The following is a 23,357-nucleotide window of genomic DNA, read 5'->3' on the forward strand; positions in this document are numbered from 1 at the left end:
TAAAAATATATTATTCCTTCCTCACTGGAAAGAAAGCTTCTATTTATTTTTCCAAGCTCTCTATTGAGATGTCATCCAAGAAGCAAGGTTCACTGCTGAGTCTAAATGCACTTGATACTCAAAAGAGAAATATCACCCAGAAATGCTCTTGGAAATAAATGCCATTGTGTGTGTTTGTCATTGAAGGTATTGCAGAAATGTGGGTGTTTTCAGCAAAAAGAAAGCATAAAATTCAAAACCCTTTCCCGAGTCATCTGTAGATTTGAGCTTGTGGTGACCAACAGAATAAAATTGGAAATAAATCTGACTGTTCTGGAACTTGGCAACTCGTTAATTTCAAAAATTCACCCCTGTATACACCTATGAGAGACAAAAAACCCTCAAAAACCCAGGGCTGCCTTCAAAGAGTCCTCCCTGTGCTTAGAAACTGGAGAGGATTCTTTTGCAAGCAAAGCTGTTAAATCCTGAGCAACAGTTGACAACGTTTCTGAATTTAAAACATTAAATACTTTTATGAGCAGAGCCATCAGGGCTGAGAGCTTCGTTAGCCCTCCTGCCTCGGTGTCTCGCCGCGTTATCGGCTGGAGCAGATGAACCACCTGCTCCTGAGCAAAACCCGCGTGGTGGACCTGACTCAGGAAATCGTTTATGAAAGAGGAGCAGGGCTTTTCATAAACTGACAAGAAAACTTGTTTAATCTCCTGTGCCTTCTTAGTAATCCCCTCTTCAGTCACAGTCTCTCTAATTACCTGCTGTTGGACCATTTTTCTCAGAAGTCTCTCCAAACCATGTCTGGTTTATTTTCCTCAGCAAATAGTCTGCTTTTAGCTAATTTTACAAAACGCTCTATGTGTTTGCTGAGTGAATTTTTCAGCTGCCCTCTGGCAGTGATGAACTGACTCAAAACATTAGGGTTTCTGTTTTGAACATGTATCATTTGCAGCGGGCTAATATTTCTCTCCTAGATTGTGACGACGACTTCGCGTTCTTTTCTTGCAAATCCGCTATTTTAATTGCTTTGTCAGAGTCCCCTCAGGTCCCCTTGGTGGCAATGCCATTAACCCTGGGCTTATCTATCAATTACAGATTTTTAAAGTGTCCATGGGTGTATTTTTCTATCATACAAAGTAAGTTATGGAAAAGTTGCCTCCATGAAACTCATCAGCATTAGAGGAGTGAGGTCTTGAGATATCCTATAGCGAAAAACTTTCCTACATTTCCTGTTTGGGGCTTCAGTGAACAAAAGAAAGATAATAATGCTGGAATTACACTTCCAGTGTCTGGTCAAGGGGTGTTCCGTGTCCTGGGTGTTATTGTACTAAACCTCATCCACTTTCATGGTGCATCAGAAGGTGAGCAGTTCTAGTCTGAGGTCCTTCTCATCCTGAAAAAGGGTTGAAATTAGCATTCCCTGCAATAATTTCTTGGATGTTAGCAGCAAGGAAAAGTAATTCTCTGAAAGGAAAAATAGAAGCAATGATCTCTTTGGGGAACGTGAATATTCATGATGGTGGTACAGGTCTCATTTATCATCCCTTCCACACAGAATGTGGTAGAAAATGAGAAGGAGACAAAGTGTAAGTGCTTGCTAAAGTAAAAATTACTCCTTATTAATCTCTGCTTTTGTATACTACAAAAAGAGAAGTACACTTCTGTGCTGAAACGTCTTTGTAGTTTTAAATATTTATTTCTGCCCAGGTGTGTATCTTAAGCACTTGTTCTGTCTGCCTTGGGGGACTTAAATCTGTAAGCACCATCTGTTGCTGGTTGGTGTGGACACATGGCTAAAGACTATGATGTTAGTGAGAAGGTGTCCTCTATGGCTGCAGCTCACGCTGCTCAATCTCTGGTCTGAACAGAAAGTGCCTGTTTCCTTCAGGCTGCTGACTGATTATCACTGTCAATCTAACAGAACAATCAACTAAACCCAAATCCTGAGCAAACAAAACCCCGTGTTTAAACTCAGTTTGTGTGTTAAAATTAAAAAAATCAGGACTTCTTCAAAAGTCTTCTGAGACTTGTACATTAAGAAAAAGAGGCTCAGCTTTAAGTCTTGTAGCCTCTGTCTTCAAGTAAGCTGTTGATGGAGCCCTTCTAATGTAAGCGAGATCAAGATTAGTAAATGCACATCCTGAAAATACCCATAATATGTACCAAGAGTGCTTAGGTACTTCCCAGAAAAGCAGCTACATGGGGATAGGTTTGCTGTGAGCTCCCCCTCAGCTGTTCCTCAGGTGCTGCTCCTGTGACCATCATCTTCCAGAAGGAGCCGAAGCCACGGCCCGTCTCTGAGCTCTTCCCCAGAGGGAGTGTTGGTAAATGAAACGGGGACTGGGGCTTCAGTGAGCCATGTAGCAACAAGACGTTTCACTCTTTCCTTCAGTAATTACCTTTGCCAACCTAATCACAAAAACTTTTCCAACCAGCTTGCTTAGGACATAATGATAAATTGTAGCAGAGGTTTAATGTTTATTATAATTTAATGTTTCATTCAAAATTAAGTAGCACTCTCCTGTAGTCCCTGGGTAAATGGCCATATCTTACAGCCACTCTCCACACTTTTCATTGACAGCCTTTCTCTGCCATTCTCTCTCAGGCCAGCTGCCCTTCTACTTTGTTTCCAGGTCCCCCTCATGCCTAAACTTACTCATCCAAAATTTTGCGGTGCTGTGTTCAAAATCTGCTTCCTCTGGGCCCGACCCAAAAGCGGCCCTGTCTGAGCTGTCAGCGCGTGCCCAGATCTGAGTGAGAGCTCAGTCAGCCCAAACTCCTCACGATCAAGGCATCTCAAAGCAAGTGATTTAAGGAAGTTAAGATCTGAATCACACCCTGAGGTGTCATTCCATGTTTACTACAGAAGGAGCCTGGGGTCACCATGCTGCTAATTTCGTTATGCATTTAAAGTCAAATGAGACGAGACAAGACTTTAAGTCTCAGGTTTAGCCTTAGGAAGCATCAGCCCTTCTAGCCTGGAGAGAGGTGGGCAGGGAAGCGCCTTCCACTTGTGTTGCCTCATTAGCTGTGTGTTTTTCTTACCACTCCTTGTCTCTCCCAGAGATCCTTTTTTTTTTTTTTTGGGTGCTAACTCCACAGTGTGTCTCCCTCAGAAGCACATAAACAAAAGCTTTCACAGTTTTAACAGAAAAATAATAAAGCTATTGTCTGGCTCTCCATATGTTCCTCAATTTTCCAGTAGAAGCCGAAATCCAGGGCATATTTATTGTTCTGGCTTAAAGCCAGAGCCTGTATTTACTTTTGTGAGTGGCTGAGGAGTTGTGGTTTTTAAATAACTGTGAGCCTTCAGTCCATGATACATTGCACCCTGGAATTACTGTGTTTTTAAATTAAGCATGCGAAGCACCCTCGTGGCTTTCTGCCCTGGCCAGGAGCTGTGGAAGGGTCACCCTCAGCTTTCCCTGGGAGGAGAGTAGATTGAATGGGTAAAAAGCTGTCCCTCCTTGCTTTTCCTTTGCTGTGAGATCCTTGTCCTCCTTAGGAACAGGATGATAAGGAGCAGAAATCATGCTCAAGTCTAACGCTGAAGGGCTTTTATCTCTTAAAACACATCAGCATCGAAGGGTTGCAGCAGAATTTGGTGTTCTCACTGCACCGTGCAGCCTCCCACTTCCCAGCCAATGAGTACAAATGAAATGCTTTTCCACAAATTTCCTTTATGTGGAGAAATTACATATTTTAATTGAGCTGCTGTTTTGTTTTTGTGGGTTTTTTTAATGTTTCATTTGGTATTTCCATGGGGTTTCTGCAGGCAGTTTCGCTACATTTTCTGGTTGGGTGCTCCCAAAAAAATCCCTATTATAGGAAGGAAGGATTCTACCCATGACAGGATAAGCCTGAATCCGCAAGTAAATCAAGCTGTTCTGTAGCCTAAGAATACATATGGTAATTTTGATTAGTAGCTCTATATGGATAGTGTCAATGTCTTCTGCTTCCTTGAGTATGAAAAATTCCATGTTAAATCATATCTCCCATGTGTTTTACTGTTTATACGTATTATGGCTGTCACATTGCTGGGACATCATTGTAAGAAGGGAGAAAAAGTGAGAGAGGAAATTTATTGACCAGAGTTGCTCAGTCACAAACCGTATGAAAATTGGCTTTTTTCCACATTTAGCAACATTTCCATTAGCTGTTCTAAGCATCAGCCTTGGGACTTTCAGCATAAATTATTCCCCCCCCCCCCCCAAATAGGATAAAATGGTGAAGAATTCAGAGATGTCTTTCATTTATTTAATTGTACAATAGCTGCCGGTGGTTTTATATCTGTCATCATACAAAGCTGGTGTCGTCTGCCTTTAACTGCCTGTAAGACTGTAGCTGAATGAAATGTAGATTAATTTTTCTGTGCTGATTTTTTTTTTTTTTCCTCCCTTTTCTCTTTTCCTTGACAGTGAGCTGCCTCATTCCCCTCAGAATCTTCTGGCCACTCTGAATTCCTCCCACAGCCGGAGCGTGATGCTCTCCTGGGTGCGCCCCTTCGATGGGAACAGCCCCGTGCTCTACTACGTGGTCGAGCTCTCCGAGAACAGTAAGTAAAGTTCAGATGTATTTCAGCCTCACGTTGCTCTTAATTATTCAGACTCACCTTTTACCAGAGCTGCTGACAAAATGCTGCTGGAGTTTGCTGAATGGGAGACATCACACACAAAGGGGAGGCTCTGGGTTTTTCAACTCCGCTGTTTGCACACCAAAAGAGTGAGACAACAAAGACTGAGATGGTGAAATTATTGTACGGGAAAGGCTTAGTTCCACCTCCAGTATTGCCAGCCAGACTTCAGGCACGACATCTCACTCCTCTGTGCTGTAAACCAGCAGTAATCTGTTTCTTCCCATTGTTGTCTTGTTCTCCAGTTTCTTAGGTATCTTGATGCATTCAGAGCCCCAGATGCACCTAAAAGTTGCAGGCAGGGTGATCATCCAAGGAACTGGTGGTCTGTCAAAGGAAAAAACTTGAATGTCAGTAGGAGCTACTGTCTTACCTGTATATGGGCTGATATATTTTCTCTGCTTTCCCTTGATTATCATTTTTCACCGTTCTTTTAGGTAGGTGGTTGAGGATGCTTGAGTGTGAGATACCCAGATATCTTCCTGGGTTACAAACCTGGCCATTGTGAATTCCCACTTCTCACAGGTTTATCATGCTCTGTGCCTGGGCCTCTGTGGCTCTCAGTTTGCAAGGTTATTCGGGGACATTGCTAATGCCTTCTTAGGAGTTAATGGAAAGATGAGGTTATATGGAAATCGGTCACCTTGGCAATACTTTCTAATCTCTGTCACCCTAGGAGCTGGAAATCCAAGCTGAACAATTGATTCTTGATGAAAAAATTAAGAGCATCACTTTTTCTGACATGTGGAAATTAGTCACTGCATAACTGAATGTGAAGCAGTCCTGATTTCTGATTATCTAGAGAGCAGCAGTTTGTTTTGCCACACAGAGAGCCCGAGAGGAAACTTGAGCTTCAGATCACATACAACCCTTTTTACTTTGCAGGCTGAAGTGCATAACTTTTCAGATGTGGAGGTCTCAGAACTGATGATCTTGACAACTGTTAAGCAAAGTGCAGGTTTCTAATCCAAGCAGAAATCCGAAGTCATGCCTGGAATGGCTGTCCTTAAAATAGTTCTTTTCAAGCACAGACTCCTGATCTTTTTGTAATGAATGACCAAGAAAAACCAGTTTCCTGCACTCACACTCCCCCTCTACCTTTTTATCACCACCTTCCTTTTTATTTTCACTCTTCCCTCCTTCCCTTCTATCGACTACAGGCAAGTAACTGCCTTTTTGCTTTTCCTTGCCTGTTCTTTCACCCAAGGATGAAACACCCTTGTGGTTCTTGTTTCCCAATGGCTTTGACAATGACACGCTAGAGAAATCCCAAGTCTGGGAGAATAATGCAAAGGTCCTAGGGCTGTATTTACACAGAGACAGCACAGAGCTGGCAGAGCATGTGAACCTGGGTGCTGCAGTGGGCTGCACTGGCTGGGGAGAATCACTAAAAGAAGAGGAGCATTTCACTCAGTGCCAGGAGAATCATGGAATTGCTTGAGTTGGAAGGGACCTTGAGGATCATCTCGTTCCATCATGCGTCATGGGGAAGTTGGAAGACCTTTCTAGTCCCTTTCTAGCAAGGCTGCCGTGCAGTTGTATAGCAATGGGGTAAATGTGCTGTCATTTTATAATTTTATAATTAATTCACTGAAATTTGTCAAAGGCTCAGGGAAAATCAACAATAATTCTTTGGAAATCATGCAGACAGTCCCTCAGAACTCCGCAGGATGCTGTGAACCGTTGCTCACCCCATGATAGATCAAATAATTTTGGCTGATGGCATTGCAATCTGCCACTGAGAGGGTCTCATTATCCCAAATCCCAGGTACATGTACTTCAGCAGCTTGCAGCTGCAAAAGCCAGACACACACCGGGTTTGCTGTGAATTGAGCATCTTAACTCCCAGATATACTCTAGATCTTGCTGTCCTTTAAATTTTTGCCTTTATTTGCTTTGCTTGTATGTGCAGTATCCAAATGGCTGCCCACAGAAGTAGGCCAGAGAGGAATCTAAGCCCTTGAATATTCCACTCTTGCTGTGCTCTCTCATTTCATATATTCTTGCTCAGCTTTACAGGTGCCAACAGAATAGTAAAACACCATCAGTGACTTCAGTTTGGAAAACTGACTGTAACTGTCTGCATATTGTCACTGCCTTGCTTTGGTTTTTATTTTCCTGAAGTTTGTTTTTCAGAGTCATTTTGATCTCAGTGGGGTGTGGTTAATATTTAGTTTCTCTCCAGACCTCCTACTCCTCTGGAAACCACCCCCTTCCCTTTGTTCCCACCCTTCCCAGGCACTGTTTGTGAACGAAGCTGACGTTTGATCTTGTGTGGGTACAGTTTGGTCTGATAGGACTGTGCAGGAGCTCCCTTTGCTTTTCAAAGGCAGTTTCCTTTTGGGTTTTGTGCTGCAGAAGGAGCGAGTGTCGGGGAGGCAGCGAACGCCCTCCGTGAGCTCCTGCGCCGGCGTCGGGAGCTCCGGCACTGTCACAGCAGCACAAAACACAAAGTGCTTCACATCCCGATCCCCCTTGGCTCTCACTCGTGTGAAGGGTAGGGAGGGACGTCAGAATTAGGATTTTATTTTCCAGTTAGCAAAGCTGCACAGAAGACTTTGTTGTCGGTTCTGTGGAGTTGGAATATGCGGGGTTTGCTTTGCAGTCCCTGGTGCCGAAGCACTGCCTCGTTTTGTTCCTTTTTTTCAGCTGTTTTGCTTGGGATAATTTTCTAATAGCTTCAGGATCCGTGGTAGGGTTTGAAGCACATACCACAAATGAATACACAATAACAATATCTGTTGCAGAGAAGTAGCTGAAGAGGGTTCAAAATAACGAGTATGAATTTCAGGGGTTTAATTACTAGCTGCATTAGAGGGAGGCGTGTCACTCCACCTGGCATGGATTAGAACTCCTTTTCATTAATATCAATTCAGTAAAGAGATATAAAAACCTTCCTTTAATTAGAGGGAAAAAACAGTGGCAGATCGTGCACATAAATTGCTGGAAACATGAACGACTCTAGCCACCTAATTTTTAAAATGAATGTATTTGGCACTATGCAATAATTCTCAAATTACAAGTATTCACAGTAGACTGTGTCTGTGGGTGACTTGAGACATATGGCCTTAAACATTTGGGGGCAAATTTATAATCTAATTTGAAAAACACAGTTCCAGGGAAACACAGTCATTAAGTATTCCTGCCCACACAGAGCCAAGAATGTGAACCTTGATTTGAAATAGGATTTTCAAATAAATAGTACCATGCATTGCTGTCATTTGCACTAATATAATTTTGGATGTTTCATGACCTGTTTAGCCCCTGTTGCGATATACCCAGGAATTCCAATGAAGTACCTTCATGGTGTTAGAAGGGGATATGCTTAATTTTATTCCAAAGAGGTTTAGACTTAGGGAATTAATCAAAAAATATTCTGAATAGGCTTTTAACTGAAGAAATGAATTAAGACTTAAAGAATTCTGCTGAGTACAATTAAGATAAAAGCCCATTTTTGTTTTATTGTATTCTGGGATATCTGTGCTGTGTGATGTAATGATATAACTCAGATTCATCACGTTGTGCCAATAAGGAGATAATAAAAGCTTCCATGAAAAGCATCTGTACATGTTTAACTTAAAACCTATGAATTGTCATCCTGAATTTGGTAGGAATATTCAAGTGGCAAAAACTTAAAACATTGATAAACCATTGCAAAAATCAAAATAAAACTGTTTGTTACAATTGTGACTCAGATCTAAACAGGGTAATGTTAAGATACTTTTTCTCATGCCATTATTAGTCCTTGTTTAAGTCCTACCAAACAATGAATGAACCATCTAGCTTTTATTTGGATTTTTTGCAATACCATTTTGTTATGAGGGTTTGAAAGGTGAATTTAGTGAACTCCAGCAGGACAGCAAATTCCAATACTACTATCTATGCAAAAACCCCCTGGAGATGGAAGGAGATGGAAATGTGCTCCAAACCTGCAAAAATCAGCTTTCTGCAGTAGATCTAATCTGTAATATCAAATTAGAAATGATTTTTGAGGAATTTGCAATTAATGCATGAGCTGAAAGGTAGATTGGGAAATACAGAAGCAACACCTCTTGGCCAGCAACCAGAGTTACTGATCGCATCACAAGCGTATCCAAAAATTCCTGACAGAACAAAAGTAATTTCTAAAACCCCACCGTGACATTGTAAACTAGAGAGCGGCCTGTGAGATGCTTCATTTCCAATAAATGAACTTGGAGAGGCAATCAGAGTTAATTCAAAATACCCAGTATCCATAAGACGATAGACAGCTGAACGTGGAAGTCGTTCAGACAGTAGCAATTACAAGGGAAGAGCAAGCAGAGCCCAGAGTCTGTTCTGGGCAGCTTAAGTTAAATGAAGGATTAGCACAGCCTGTTCACTCCAACAGAGGCTTATTTAATAGTTTGACCTGGCAAGTCTTTTGTCACCATGGAGCTTCTCCAGGCTTCCTGGGACAGGTGAGTGACAGCCATCCCTGGAGGAGAGGAGAGTCGGTGTTGAAAATTTTGTGGCACGTTTCCAACATCAGAACGGTTCTTCTCTCCAGCAGAACGAGCTTCTGCACAGTTCTGGGGTTTGTTGTTGCGTGGCTATAGAGGGAAATGAGTTTTTTGAAGTGTTTTGTTTATTGACTGTCAAAAAAAAAAAAAAGACTTGACATTTAAATTTTGAAGATACTCTGCACACTCACTGTATCCACTGCTCTGTGAGTGAGCAAATGCTCCCCAAACTACCCTCCTTTCCGAATCAGAGCACCCAGGAGATGAATAGGCTTCGTTTATATTAGTTTTCAGTTTAATCTCTCTTCCTGCCAGATCTTTTATCTTCCACCAGGAGAGGAAAAAGAATTAATAAAGTATTCTACAGATGCAGCATATAAACAGAGCAAAGCCCCAAGGTGCTGAGGAGATTAATAGGGCCTGTTGTTGAATCAAACTGCTCACTACATTGAGCTGCTTGGGTTAAGCACTCTCAGGTGGTGTTTACACTAGCAGTAAACAAATGAAATGCTCTAAGAAACGGACCACTGCCCAAGTAGCTCATACAAGGGTGTTTCACTCTCCTGTTGGTGTCTGCTCTTCCATTTTCCTCAGGAAGCTGCTTCAGGCAATGTGCTAGGTCAGCCGTACCTTAACTTCAGCTTACCTTGATTTGTTACTGTGCACTCTGGCTGTAACAAGGTTGGTTGTGAAGTCTTAAGGGAGGAAGCTTGAGAAAATTCAGAAGGAACTAGGGTGCAAAAAAAAAAAAAACTCCTAAGCAATGCTTTTCTAGATAGCACAGGTGTGTTCCTCTGAGTGTTTTCTATGAGAAATTCAATGTTCAACTAAAATAAATCGGTATCAAGATCTTGCAGCCAAAGTGACTGTTGCTAAATCAACAACTGGCAAGGACAGAACTTGACTGCTGTGCAAATGTCCTCCTCCAGCATTCCCAGTATTCTGCTGTGTCAGTTTTCCTGCTAAAAAGACTTTGTTCTGGCAAAGCCGTTGCTGGAATAAATACATTTGGAGTAACTCGAAGATGCAGTGTTTATAGCCCAAATGGCATCATACCCTGGAGGACTTAAACTTGCTAAGGAATCTGCCAGAAAAGCGCTAAATTAGTGGTTTCTGCCTTGGTGTGAATTTTAGCAGCCTTCCACATTTGGGACATCTCATCTTCATTTTCAGGCAGACGTTGAGGTGACCTGCCAGGAGCCACTATGCACTTCTGATGAGCAACGTGCACAGATAACAGTGCCAAAATCTACAGCTAGCTCCTCAGCAATTTCCAGAAGTGTTAGTAATTTTGAGCAGGGAGCATGAAAACAGCTGGTATTATTTAAAAACTGAATAAATCTTTAAATTGGCTGATTCCATTGCTGTACTGTTGCAACACAGACCAAATGTCACCTCTCTCTGACTAGTTCAGTCATGACTTCAGGGAGAATTTGTGACACCAGGCTGTGGAAAAAAAAAATAAAAAAAAGAAGTCAGAATATTTAATTTTCAACATGTTTAATTTCTGACCTCTTTGAAAACTTGAAAATGTAATTTGGGCATCAGAAGGAGCTCATTGTGGAACTGACAACCAGGGTTTCATAGCACTGCCAGGGCTGTTCCTACCAGGGAATTTTCCTGGGACAATTAGACTCGATGCTGAATTCTATCACTAGGAAATAAAAAAATAAAAAAATAAAAAAATAAAAAAATCAGACATGTAGAATCCACAGCAGAAGTTTTCTCAGGTCTTACAGCAAAAGGCTGATTTGGCAGAGGGAGTCATGCTTCTACACCTGCTTGCAAGCTGGGGAGGAAGATATTCCAAACCGACTGTGAATTTCATTAGAGTCCTTCCACCAGAGCCACTCATGGGTGTGGTGGTGTGATGGCCTGCCAAACAGATGGGTTGTGAAATACACAGCCCATCTGTCTTTATCATGCTTGTTTCCTCTTTTATTAAAATGTTAATGAATATAGTTTTTATTTATTATGCCATGACGTGCAGCATCACTTTCCACTAGACAAATGTGCAATCTGCATAACCGTGTGGGCTGACAGGAAGGTTTCTTCTGCTGAAAAGAAACTTCTTCCCAAAGTTCCTCTGATGAAAACAAGCACAAGAGCTCTGAGCAGTCAGAGGCTTTTTCCCACTTCTGCAGGGCTTTCGACGAGCACTTCCATAATTTTTTTTTTTTTTTTTTAATTTCACAAGTTAATTATTCCAACAGATTCCCCCTGGAAGGTTCACCTCTCAGACCTTGACCCCAAGATGACCAGTGTCACTGTGAGTGGACTCACCCCAGCCAGGACCTACCAGTTCAGGGTGTGTGCAGTCAACCAGGTGGGAAAGGGCCAGTACAGCACTGAGACCAGCAGGTACAGTAACAACCAATATCTGTGTGCTAAAGCTACAGTAACCTACGGTTATTGGGAGGGAGAAAAGCGCTGGTTGTGAATGAATGGATCAAATAAAGTTATCTGTGGGGAGTGGGGCAGTTGGCATTACCCAGGCCTCTGGAGAGTGATCTGCAGCCAGCAATAATTGGTGATGATGACAGTGAGGTCATGCAGGAGATCAGCACACGATGGGAGAGGTGTCCTCACGCTTCCAGAGTATCAGCTGAACAGAATCTTGGAAATGATTTTTTGCTCTTGTGCTAAGCCCCAGCAGTTAGCCCGGGCAGGAGTACAGCATTCACCCTGTCATCACAATGTCACTTCTGGAACTCACCCAGAGGTGACATAGAAGGATGGCTTCATCAGACTTAGTTTCAAATGCATCCCCCTTCTTCTGTGAACCAAGGCTTGCTGCGAGCTTGAATTGCAGAACAGCTGAACTCTAAATGGCTTTTTCAAAATGTAGGAGTTTGATATGAAAAATATTGAAAGAGCTGAAAGAAACAATTTGGAAGGAGTCACAGACACTGGACCTGAGCTCTTACTCATTCAGGCTTGTAATCTTTTTAAAGAGTTGTAGCAGCCTGGGTGATTCAGAGAGAATAGGGTTACCTCAGCTGTCTGTCTTGTTGCTTGCTTAACTGATTTCCCATTATGTTGATTTGTTGTAACTATTTCATGCATGTCTTCAGCAGTTTGATCAGCGTTATATTTCTTTTTAGTCATCAGACTGTGACAGAAGAAACTGGTTCTCTTGGACTGGATACAGGAAATAGAAGCGTTATTTCTGATTTATTTCAACACTCATGTCCATCACATTCTTTAGGTTGATGTTACCAGAGGAGCCTCCCAGTGCCCCACCAAAAAACATAGTGGCCAGTGGGCGAACCAATCAGTCTATCATGGTCCAGTGGCAGCCTCCTCCTGAGAGTGAGCATAATGGAGTTCTTCATGGCTACATCCTAAGGTAAGCGCTTTCCTAACCGGGAGAGTCCAGAGATGGGTCCGAGTGTGCACGAGGGAATTCAAATGGTGTGACTGAAGAGCGTCCTAAAAGCTGTCTCTAAAAATTTGTCTCATTAAATGTATTAGTTATTATTTGCAAATGCTGTGGCTGCCCTGGTTTGTTAAATATGAGAAAGGGGTCACAAGGGTGAAGGCACTTAAATTCTGGCCTGTCTGTACTAGAGAGTCAATGAGCTGGGAGCTCCCTTAGCTGCTCCAAATGCACTGCCTGAGTGGACCGGCTCCCTGTGGAGACTCACGACATCCAGACAGCTTTTTTCCATATTCAAAGGGAATTGAAGCACCAAGTACTAAAAGTGTGCCCGTGGGAAGCTGATACAGTGCAGCCTATGCAGATGTATATTTGCTTATTACAATCTCAGCTTCCTGCTCAAAAGGTTAATTAAATTTATCAAAGACACAACAGGGCTCCTGCCCTGCTGAGGAGCAACAAAAGAATCAATAAACTTCAGGTTTGTGCCAAACAAAATGGAGAGAGGGAAAGACAGGTCAGATGCTTCATGGCAGACCTTGATTTGGTTTTGAAAATCAGCCAGTTGAGTAAGATTCTTTCAGCCCCATTGCTGTTTATTAATGAGAAACACTTTCAGGCAGGTAACTGGGAATCCTGGATACATCCAGTCTTTCTGCTTGCACAGGGCTCATGGTGTTGGAAAGGGTGTTGCCACACTGTGACTCTTTGCAGAGCATTTCCCTTCTGTAATTTTTTGGGACTCAGTATTCAGTCCTACCCAATTCAACTACAGTTTACTGCTCATTTGGCATCCTACTTATCCTGTGGTGACAGCAGCCAGCTAGGGCCACACCTCTAGTGAGGGAGGCATTATCTAAATTAGAGTTTTTGTGGGAAACTCCCAGCCACTGACATATTTCCAAGTGATGGAAGCAGCCTCCTGTGGGCAGGCTGCTGACATTTTTAATACAGTGTCCTCCAGAACCGTAAAAGATAACTAAATGCTACAGTTTAAATGCCAACATCCTGTTCATGCTGCGCTCCTACTTTTGCTGGCATGGATGGAAAGGCTTTTGTGATGTAAAGAGTGTTGGTGAGCTCCCAAAATTGTGCTGGAAAGTTCCTTCTCTCTGCAGGCAGAGTTGAAGTCTGTTAATCTCCCTGTCACCTGCACAGACCCGTTAACGCTGGTGAGCCACGTGTACAAGTGCCTGTTTGTGCAAGGTTTTAGACCTGGACTCAGTTTGGAAGCTGTGCCAGCCATCACTGACAGATGGGGAAAGGTGTTTTAACTTCTCCCTGTAGATAGAACCTTGTCCTGAGCCTTGGGTACCCATTTGCACTGAGTACAAATTTTCTTTCCTTCAAACTGTCCTGTTCAATGGTAGGATCAGTTCCTTAGATATTCCCAGTGAGTCTTTCCCAGTCCCAGCATTAAGTCCTTTAAAAAGCAATCCCATGGCCTGCTACTTCTGGCAATCTGTGCTATTTTCTCCATACAGCATTTTCGATAATGTTCAACTTCAGTATTTTCTACATCATCTATCAGCGTAATCTATCCCTGTCCTTGCCATAACATCTCCTTCCATTTTAATAGTGATCATGTTCATTATGCTCAAACTGTGAACATTTTGGATGTCTCCATGCTTTGTCTTGACTACAGAGCAGAGAAACCATTTATTCAACAGGAGTTTAAGATTATCACATAAAAGCACAACTGTCCCAGGTAATAAACCAGGCAGTTCTTCCAAGTCGAATTGTGTGGTCACAGCAATATGCACTGAAGGAAAGTCTTTCTGCACTGATTTCTGGAGGATTAGGCTGTAGCAGAGTGAAAAGCACCAGGCATCCCAGAGACCCAAAGCTCGAGACATGCAAGATACTAAATTGATGGAACACCTGATCTTTAAAAGTGAAGGTGCACTGCACAAGTCATATGGAGTGTACATCAAAGTCCATGGTGAGAAAAATCATGAAGACATGACATTTCTGAACTGGCCTCCTTCCTCTGCCCTTTTTCTCACTGCCAGTATTGCATTTAGAGGTTCTGCCATGCTAACAGCATAACAGATTAAATCACAGGAGCACTCCACGCCTTGTCGGCTAGGTAGGAGACAAAACATTGCTGCACTAAGAACTGACCTTGCCAGGGAGCATAAACCCTGCACAGGAGGCAGGAGAGAGAGAAAGGGAGATATGGCACAGAGTAGGGGAAGATCAAGACGTTCAGTAAACTCAGCTGAGGGCTGATATTTATTTCCATTCATATTTCGTAAATGGAATAACAGCAGCGCAGCATTACAAATATTAAATGTGCTAAAATATGGTCAGGCGAGGAACTCCTCAGAAGAAAATAGAGGTGTTGTCAGTGATTGAGAACTGATCTCTCTATAGGAAGACTTCAGAACAAAAATCTGTGGCCGAAATACATGAAGCTGTCTGGTCATAAACTGCACCAATTTAACCCACATGAATTTAAAATCTGGCTGTAAGACATCACTGAAATTGTTCCGTGTCAATAGATTGCAGTGAAGCAAAGGATGACTAAGAGTGCATAGAAGTTTTGTGGTGAATAAAAATACAGATGTTTCCATATTTGTCTTTTTCATGGAATAGTAATGTCTTGTGTCCCTTATTTGGCCTCTGCTTTTCTGGTTTTTGTTTGTTTGTTTGTTTGTTTTGGTTTTTTGTTTGTGTTTTTTTTTTTGTGAATTAGCATATTGTAAGCATCCACTGTACCACTTTCTGAAAGAAGGAAAACAAACAGTATTATTCACATTCACAGATTTGCAAGGCTTGTTTGTTTTCTATAATTTAGTTCTTCTCTATAGTTTCTTGGCCTGAAGAGACACATCAAAGGGGCTCTTTTTTTCTGCAATACAGTTTGTACATGGGAAAATATATTCGGTGTTTCAGCTTCTCATGTCTGAGCAGAAAGTTTGTCAGGGTATTTACCACCCATCTGTATTTGGCACAGCCCTTCTCCTGGGACTCCAAAGCTTACCCAACCCTTCAGTCTCAACTGTATTCCATCTTTATTTTAAGCATTCTGTGAGGTAAATCCTGGTGGAAGCCAGAGATGTCAATGCCTGAGATTCCAGAAGGTCAGAGCCCTCTGTGCTCTTCCTTTTCAGATTTCAGAGGAGAAATTAAAAAAAACATTTCTCAAGCTGATTTACGGCAGCACTCTGATAAAAATCACATCTGGGCTATTTTTTGTACTAAATCATAGCTTTTACTAGACAAGCCACATTTAAAAAGCTGTAATTTTTCTGCAACCATAAAACAGGATAAAATACCCGTTTTGTTTAGCCCTGAGCCTGTAATCTAAGTGAGATCAGATTATAAATACTATAGCAGTCAAACATGATATGGTCTTATCAGGAGCTACTCTGTTCTTTCTGATTATTTTTCATTATTCTTTGTATAATTCTGCTGTTAGAACTTTGCATATTGCCTCTTCGCAAAGGGAGCTGTTTTGCCAGTCAGGGCTTTTGCTTTAATTGATACCATCTAATTAACTAGCTAATTTTTCTCCCCATATGGTAGGTATCGCCTGGCCGGCCTCCCTGGAGAATACCAGTATAAGAACATCACCAGTGCAGAAATCAACTACTGCTTAGTGAAAGACCTGATCATTTGGACCCAGTATGAAATCCAGGTGGCATCTTACAATGGAGCTGGGCTGGGAGCCTTCAGCAGACCCGTGACAGAGTACACTTTACAGGGAGGTGAGCAAATTAGACCAATCTCTCCATTCTGTTTCCAGTTTATGGCACAGTTTCCTTAGGAGAGGTGCTGTGTGGTAGTCCCAACTAACAGCTTGTGAAATGAATGGTCATTTCAGTCATATTTGATGGACAGCTTGGAGCAGGAAACACCTGCACATTTCAAATGCCTGAGCAGAGACAAGTCTCTGCTTCTGTCTCTGTTGTAGGAAAAGTGGTGAGTGAATTCAAGAATTATCTATTTTTGTTGACCCTCATGATGACACGTTGCCACAGTTGCAGGTCAGAGTCAGCTGCAGCATAAGTAATAAACAGAAATGCTGACGAGAGTGGGGTCCTGGGGAATGGATTTATAGGACCTGTGACAGGCAGGGGCTGAGGTTACTCTGCCAGGAGAGTCAGAGAAAATCTTACAGGGAATTGGTTTTATCGTGGCCAAGATATGCAATATGCTGCATATGCAATATGGGAGGCAGAGGCAGCGTAAACCAGCTGTGTTAGTTCTGATAATCACAGAATACCTTGTTTTAGGAATATGGAATAAATTGTAGGGAAAGTGCAGGGAGGGAAATGCAGCCTGTGGAGAAAGTGTTCTGAAGCGTTTCAGGAGTGGTGCAGACATTTGCAAAAAGGAAGATAAAGTGATCTGTAAAGCCCTGATTTTTATGCTACAGCTCCTCCACACCTTTCTAAGTGCTTTAAGAAGAGTATAAATTACATCAACAAAAGGATATGTAATTACTTTTTACAACCAGTGTAAGGCATGTTTACACCTCTAGATTGGTATAAAAATCTGTAGGGTAATTAAGTACCAGGCCCTCAAAGCTTTCATATATTCCCATAATTGCAGGGTTGTATTGGATGCTGAGCACTGGACAGTACATGGGCTCTACTTCATTGGTCATAAACCAATTGCACTGTTTTAAAAACTTAGAGATTTATAGTACATCAGTTAATTTTCAATCTATGAAGAATATGTAGTTGTTTGCTAATTGTTGCTGGGAGTACTTTATAACATGATTAGATACAGTTTGAGGTGTAGGAAGATCTTTAAGAAAAGATTATTCATATGCAACACTAATTAACCACAACAATTAAAGAAAGAACTATCTATATTTTTTCTTAGGGCATGCAAAGTCTCATAGTTTGGAGGAACCTCGACACACTCAACCTCATTCTAGAAGTATTTATAGCAGACCTTGAAATGTTTTTCTTAAAGTCTTCTCCTTGCAGCCAGGATTAATGTTTTCTATCCCACTAAAGACCCGATCTCTGCAGAGAATTGGTTTGCACACAGAATTTGAATCTCTTTTGTGAATATGCTTGTAATTCATTACTTTGTTTATTTGCACATTTTAAGCTATCATAGCACCTTAACCTTCCATCCATTAGGGCTCAGGTTTGGACTTCACTCTCCTTTTTTCTTAAACCCTGTAATTGACTCTAATTTCCCTGGATATTATGTGCTGTTATTATCATCCTTTATTGATTGGCTGTCTGTTGTCATTTATAAGGATATAAATCCTCTGTTATAAATTAGGTGTAGTCAGTCCTGCATTCATATTAATCAGGAAGGGGGTTTGGACTGCAGGCCAACCTGCAGTGGCCTGTTTGTCTTTACTCAGTGCTGGGTGGAAGAAAAACTGGGTATTTCTCGTCTATTTTATGTCAGTATTTTCTAATAGCTGTAAATAACTACTTCATGGATGCTGCCATCTCCTAATGAATGCTTTGCTGGGTTTCTGTGCAAATCACCAAAGGCACACGACCTGTTCTATAAAGGGTTTGAAGCCTTTCTGCATTTAGGACTGAAAAGGGAGACTGGTTGGTATCAATACCGTTTGGAACTGGATTAATATCAAGTCTCCATCTGTCATATGCTACTGTCTGAAACTCTGCTCCTTTATGGGAGTTGGGAAAAGACGGGAAAAGCCAGTGACTGTTTCTTGCTCCAGAATGTCCTTCCTAAACCAAACCAGCAGGAGTAAGAAAAAGCCATGCGTAAAACTGCCTTGTAAATCATATTCTGATTTTAATATGAGCAGAGATAAATGTCAAAGACACACACTCCCATCCATCCCCCTCTCCTGCTACCAGCACCGCTGCCTCTGTTCTGACATGCATTAAATGATGTGAGCTCTGCTGGCAAGAACCTGTCTGTCTGCAGATGAAAAATACCTGCACCACCTCACACTAATCAAGCGTGCTCTGCACTCAGACCCTGGGAGGAAATGAACCCCGGGAGCAGATCAACCCATTGGCAGGAGCACATCAGCATATTGGCATCTTTGTCATAGGGGGTATTGACTGGCCATATAAGCTGTGGATTTATACCAGAAGCTAGTCTATTAATCCCTTATTAGTCCTCTGGCATTGCTTTAGCCACTGAAAACTAATCAGCTACTCAAAGCTCTTCAAAAATCACCAACTTGTAGAATGCAGCCAAACTCAGGAGATGCTGAGGGATCTCAACTTGTAGGAAACTGATGCATAATGTCAGATAAAATGTCAGAAAGACTTAGTGGCAAAGCACTGAACATCCAAGCACTGGGGTCAGACAGGTTGACTGTCTCTAAAATCTTGAAAGTCTTTTCAGAGTGATATTCAGCCTAATCCTTTGATGCTGTGTATATATAGGTCTTCCTTCATCAGAGTATCTCCAGCTGTTCTTTGCTTTGATGTTACTTTTCACAGGGATTTTTTTGCCAGCCTTCTGCATAGGGCAATTTTACTTATTTAAACAGTGTCCTGCAGGACTTTTCATTGCCACATGAAAAACTGAAGTTTCCAAATACCTTTTCATGTCAGAATAGCTTTGTTAGAGGTATAAACACCTTCCTGTGGTGACTGCATTGTTTCTGCTCTGTACTATTGGACGTGTTTACCTTTTTCTTCAAGTTGATTTGACAAATCAGCAGCTTCTGTCCTTTTCTTTGGGTCTGTCCCTTTTATCTCACTAGTGTGAGTATTTCTGAACTTCCCTGTCTTTGAAAAACTCCCACTGCACCTTAGACTTAGGCAGGGCAAGGTTTACAAGGAGAGCCATCTCTTCCATCAGCCTCTTCACATTGACATTAACCCACTTCTGTTTCTGCTTTAAGTGCTGTTTCTTTCTTCTGATGCACATCCCGAAAGCCAGTCTGATTTCCTAAAGTCCAGAGACCTCAACATGGAGTTCAGTGTTGTTTTATTTTCCCCTCTATGCTGTGCACCAACACCTCGCCAGGCCAGGAAACTCTGAGCAAAAGGCCCTTCCTGAATAAAAGAGCAAGTGAGACACCAGACTAGTGAGTCTTGATAGTGTGGAGAGAAGGATGAAAGCAAGACAAGTCTGTTCAGCCAGGCCCAAAGTGGTGTCTTGCTCAGGCAATAGGAGATGAATCAGGGAAATTTATATGACTTAGGTAGAAGAGCCAGAATAAAACCAGTTAACTGAAAGCTTCCTGTTTTATGGAGGAAATAATCTTGAAAAAGGACTCTCTGAATGTGGAGTGTCCTCTGCAACCATTCAGTTTTATCTCAGTAAAAAGATACTTCCATTAGTTTTTCCTGAGGCTTTCTTGGCAAAAACATCTTAAAGATCCTCAATTCACTTCCTTTGGGGAACGTCCCAATAGCCTTGGAGTGTCCATGGCTGATTTGGGCCCAGCTTCTCCTGTGCAAAAGCAGGTTGGAGTTGTAGTGGCTTGGTTTTTATCACTGTTAGGTGTCCTTTGCCATCTACTGCTTTTATTTTAAGTGATTTCACAAGGTGGTGAAATTAGCAGTTGTCTCAGTGAGATCCCTGGCCCTCAGCTCTTAACAAAGAAATAAAATCTTGTCTGTGTGAGAGACATGCAAGAAAGGCAGGAGGCATTTCCCAGCTGCAAGAAGTTAGTGCCAAATCTCACACTACTGAATTTCAGAATTCAAATTTTTGAATGAGTAGAGTAACAGAGACCACTGTTTTTCTGTGCACAGGAGGAATTACCTTCCTCCACATCCCCACCGAGATGTGCAGCTCAGCTGGTGCATTCGGGGAACAACCAAATCCTCACAAAGAGGAAAACCTGCAATTCCCCCAGCCTGCCTCACTGAGACAGGGAAGCTGCCACCTCAAAGGTCAGGAGCTCCAGAGGAGCAGGAGACTTTTCTCCAGGCCTCTGTTGGAGATCTATATTTAGGAGCAGGAGTCCGGCTGTCAGAAACTCTGCAGGATTTACATGCTATTTGCACGTAGCTGGGGACAGAATAATTACATGTACACATGCTTAACCTTAATGCCTTCTCTCCTCTCAATTATCTTGTCAGCAAAACCCTTTTAATGGTTTTTATCTCGAGTGCCTCCATGACCTTTTCTGCTTGGAATGCTGTGCATAAACCCGCAGTCCCCGGGGCTGAGCTCTCCGTAGATTTCCAACCACGGGAACTTTATCGGGGGAAAGTAACGGTTGGGTTTTTTCCTGACCAGTTTGACCTGAAATTCCGAGATGACTCCCGGATGGGTCTCAGCTGTGAGATGGCTTTGGAATACTTGCAAGCATGATGAAGTACAGGTTTAAAAACTGGGAGTGTTAACGCTTGGGGATTACTCTTGAAACACCTATTTGACATTGGCAGCTTTTGTACAGCTTGACAACAAACTTGTAGGAAGAGGATAGATATCCACCACTAAATTAGAAAATCCTTTATGTGGACAGTCACAGCTCCAGTAAGTTACTATCCATGATCTTGGAAAAGTATTTGAGATTTTAAGTGACCAGAAGGTCAATTCTGATTTAGCTTCCATCAAACTTCTTTTCTTTTTTTAAATGCAAAACTGTTCAGATACCCAAGGAAGTCTTTAATATCAGGACATAAAAGGAGAATTTTATACTGGCACTTTGAAGTAAATTTGAGATTATAATGCCAATATTTTACTGATTAAAAATATTAAAATGTGTTACGTTATGTCTTCTGCAGCATAATTAAGCCTATGCATGTCAGATGGACGATATTCTTTCCATCCTTTAAATGCATTAATTGGCATACAGATGTTGATTTTTCAATGAAGATGTCCAAAGAGGAATTTTGATTTAAATCATAATTTCCAGCATTCTGAAGGTTTTATGTTTTCTGTTCATAATTTTTATCATTTTTCATATTGCAGCAGGTACTTTTTCTGCTATGACCGTATACTCTTGTTTCAGGAAATTACCTCCTAATGAGGAAAAATTATTTCCCTTTTTAAAAGAAATAACTGATGCATTTGGTTATCCACATTTCTAAAACTGTAGTAAACCTATCCTCAAGTGCTTGCCTGAGCTTTTTTGAGGACTGTAAGGACCACAAATGAAAACTTGGAACTTGCTAATGCAAATTTTTCTTCTCTTAAAAAATTTGCAGTATTATGGATTGTATCTGAAAGACTCATCAGACCCTTAAAATAGAATCCATGTGATGTTGAAATCACTGGAAATTTGCTATTCATTGTACAGTATTCATGGGATTCTCCCCTAAAGGAAATTACCGCTCTCTGCAACTCCCTGACAGGCGGGTGTAGCCAGTTGGGGGTCGGGCTCTTCTCCCTATTAACATGCAACAGGACAAGAGGAAACGGCCTCAAGTTGTTGCTGGGGAGGTTTAAGTTGGATATTGGGAACAATTTCTTCACCAAAAGGGTTGTCCAGCCCTGGCACAGCTGCCCAGGGCAGTGGTAGAGTCACCATCCCTGGAGGGATTTAAAAGCCGAGTGGATGTGACACTTGGGGACACGGTTTGGTCATGAACTTGGCAGTGCTGTGGGAATGGTTGGACTCGATGCTCTTGGAGATCTTTTCCAACCTAAACGATTCTCTGATTCTAGCTAAATAGAGTTGTAATGTAGCAGTTCAAGAGAAGGAAGAGGAATGAGTGGGGAGGTTGTTGATGCTCAGCTGATTTAGCCTTCCTGGCAGGAGGAGATGAATCTATCCGTGATATCCTGGTGACTTTCTGATAACAAACCAACACGAAAGCTTGTAATACAATTTTATCCTGCAAAGTAATGAATCTCTGGCAGTTACAACATCTGAATATGCAAAATATGCAGGAAAGTAAGAATTTTGGTTTTAAAAATTTTATGCCTGTTAAGCATTAATTATATGAAGTATTGCACACAGGAGCAAATTCAAATATATCTTGTGGCTCTCATAATAAACAGTTTCATCAAAGAACAGGAATAAAAAAAACTGCATTTAGTAGGGGACTGTAGCCAAAGCAACTCATTATGACTGTAGAGTGACTTTAATATTTATGACTGTATCTCAGGATGATTTGGTGAATCTCTTAACTACAAAAACTTTATGATGTCTACAGGTCATTCAGATAATAGTATAACCTTCCAAAAGCACACAAGGAATTATGATACATGGCAGGAAGTAGGGCTTGGATTTTAATGAAAATTTAGAGTACTATCAGATAAACTCCAGATTCAGAACTCAATAATTATGGATAGTTCATAAATTGTGACATCAAGTTTTAAATTAGGGCAAGAAAGTTGTGACTAATATGCAGTTACTGAGGTTAAAAAAAATGTGCAGAGCTAAATTGTCGAGCCATGGTTTAGTCTTCAGGGAGTTTTAGTGACAGAGGGCATGAAAGTGGATGCTCTTGTCATTTCAAACCTCCATCTTTGAGGATTTCTCCATTTTTCTGTGCTGATATTTCTATACTGTGGATGTCTCTGATAACTGTTGGTTCCAGTCTTACTGTAATGTGTGTCCCAGTTAAGAATAATGCCCCTTTATGACTCTTCCAAACAAAAATAGCTTTTTGTGGGAAGAGGGGCAGTTTTGCATTTTTGAACTTATTTTCTTCATTTCTTCTCCACACAAAAGACTCATCTTCCAAAGGTGGTTTGAAGCTTTAAAAGTTTGGGACCTGTTTTTGAAAAGTATGAAGCAAACCAGCATTTCTCAGTGGGAATTGTGGATACTCTTTAGAAGCACAAATCTTTGGGCTTTGGTAGAAATTCTCCCTTGGAAGCAGAAGGAACAAAGCCTTCCAGGCTTCAAAACCACTTGTGGATAGTTCCTCTTTCATAGAATACAAATGCCCATGCCTGTCAATAGTAATATATTTGAAGCATTATTAAACTTCTTTTATAGGATTTAAAGTGTCTTAGTCCATTTTACTTACTCAAGTAGCAGTTTTCTTCCTAAACT

At 41.5% G+C, this 23,357-nt stretch overlaps 1 protein-coding gene across 4 annotated transcripts in view; it reads left to right on the top strand.

The window, feature by feature from the left end:
* The window catches only part of SDK1 (sidekick cell adhesion molecule 1), a 385,943-nt gene that overhangs the window by 256,466 nt on the left and 106,120 nt on the right, over nucleotides 1-23,357 (top strand). For all 4 annotated transcript variants that reach the window (XM_027889459.1, XM_027889461.1, XM_027889460.1 and 1 more), the window contains 4 exons: nucleotides 4,410-4,546; nucleotides 11,319-11,466; nucleotides 12,314-12,454; nucleotides 16,016-16,197. In XM_027889459.1, coding sequence (XP_027745260.1) covers nucleotides 4,410-4,546; nucleotides 11,319-11,466; nucleotides 12,314-12,454; nucleotides 16,016-16,197 — 608 coding nt within the window. The remainder of the gene's footprint in view (nucleotides 1-4,409; nucleotides 4,547-11,318; nucleotides 11,467-12,313; nucleotides 12,455-16,015; nucleotides 16,198-23,357) is intronic.

Source organism: Empidonax traillii, unplaced genomic scaffold (assembly GCF_003031625.1).
Source record: "Empidonax traillii isolate 1590-97213 ecotype Southwest subspecies unplaced genomic scaffold, ASM303162v1 scaffold263:size1499331, whole genome shotgun sequence".
NCBI lineage: Eukaryota > Metazoa > Chordata > Aves > Passeriformes > Tyrannidae > Empidonax > Empidonax traillii.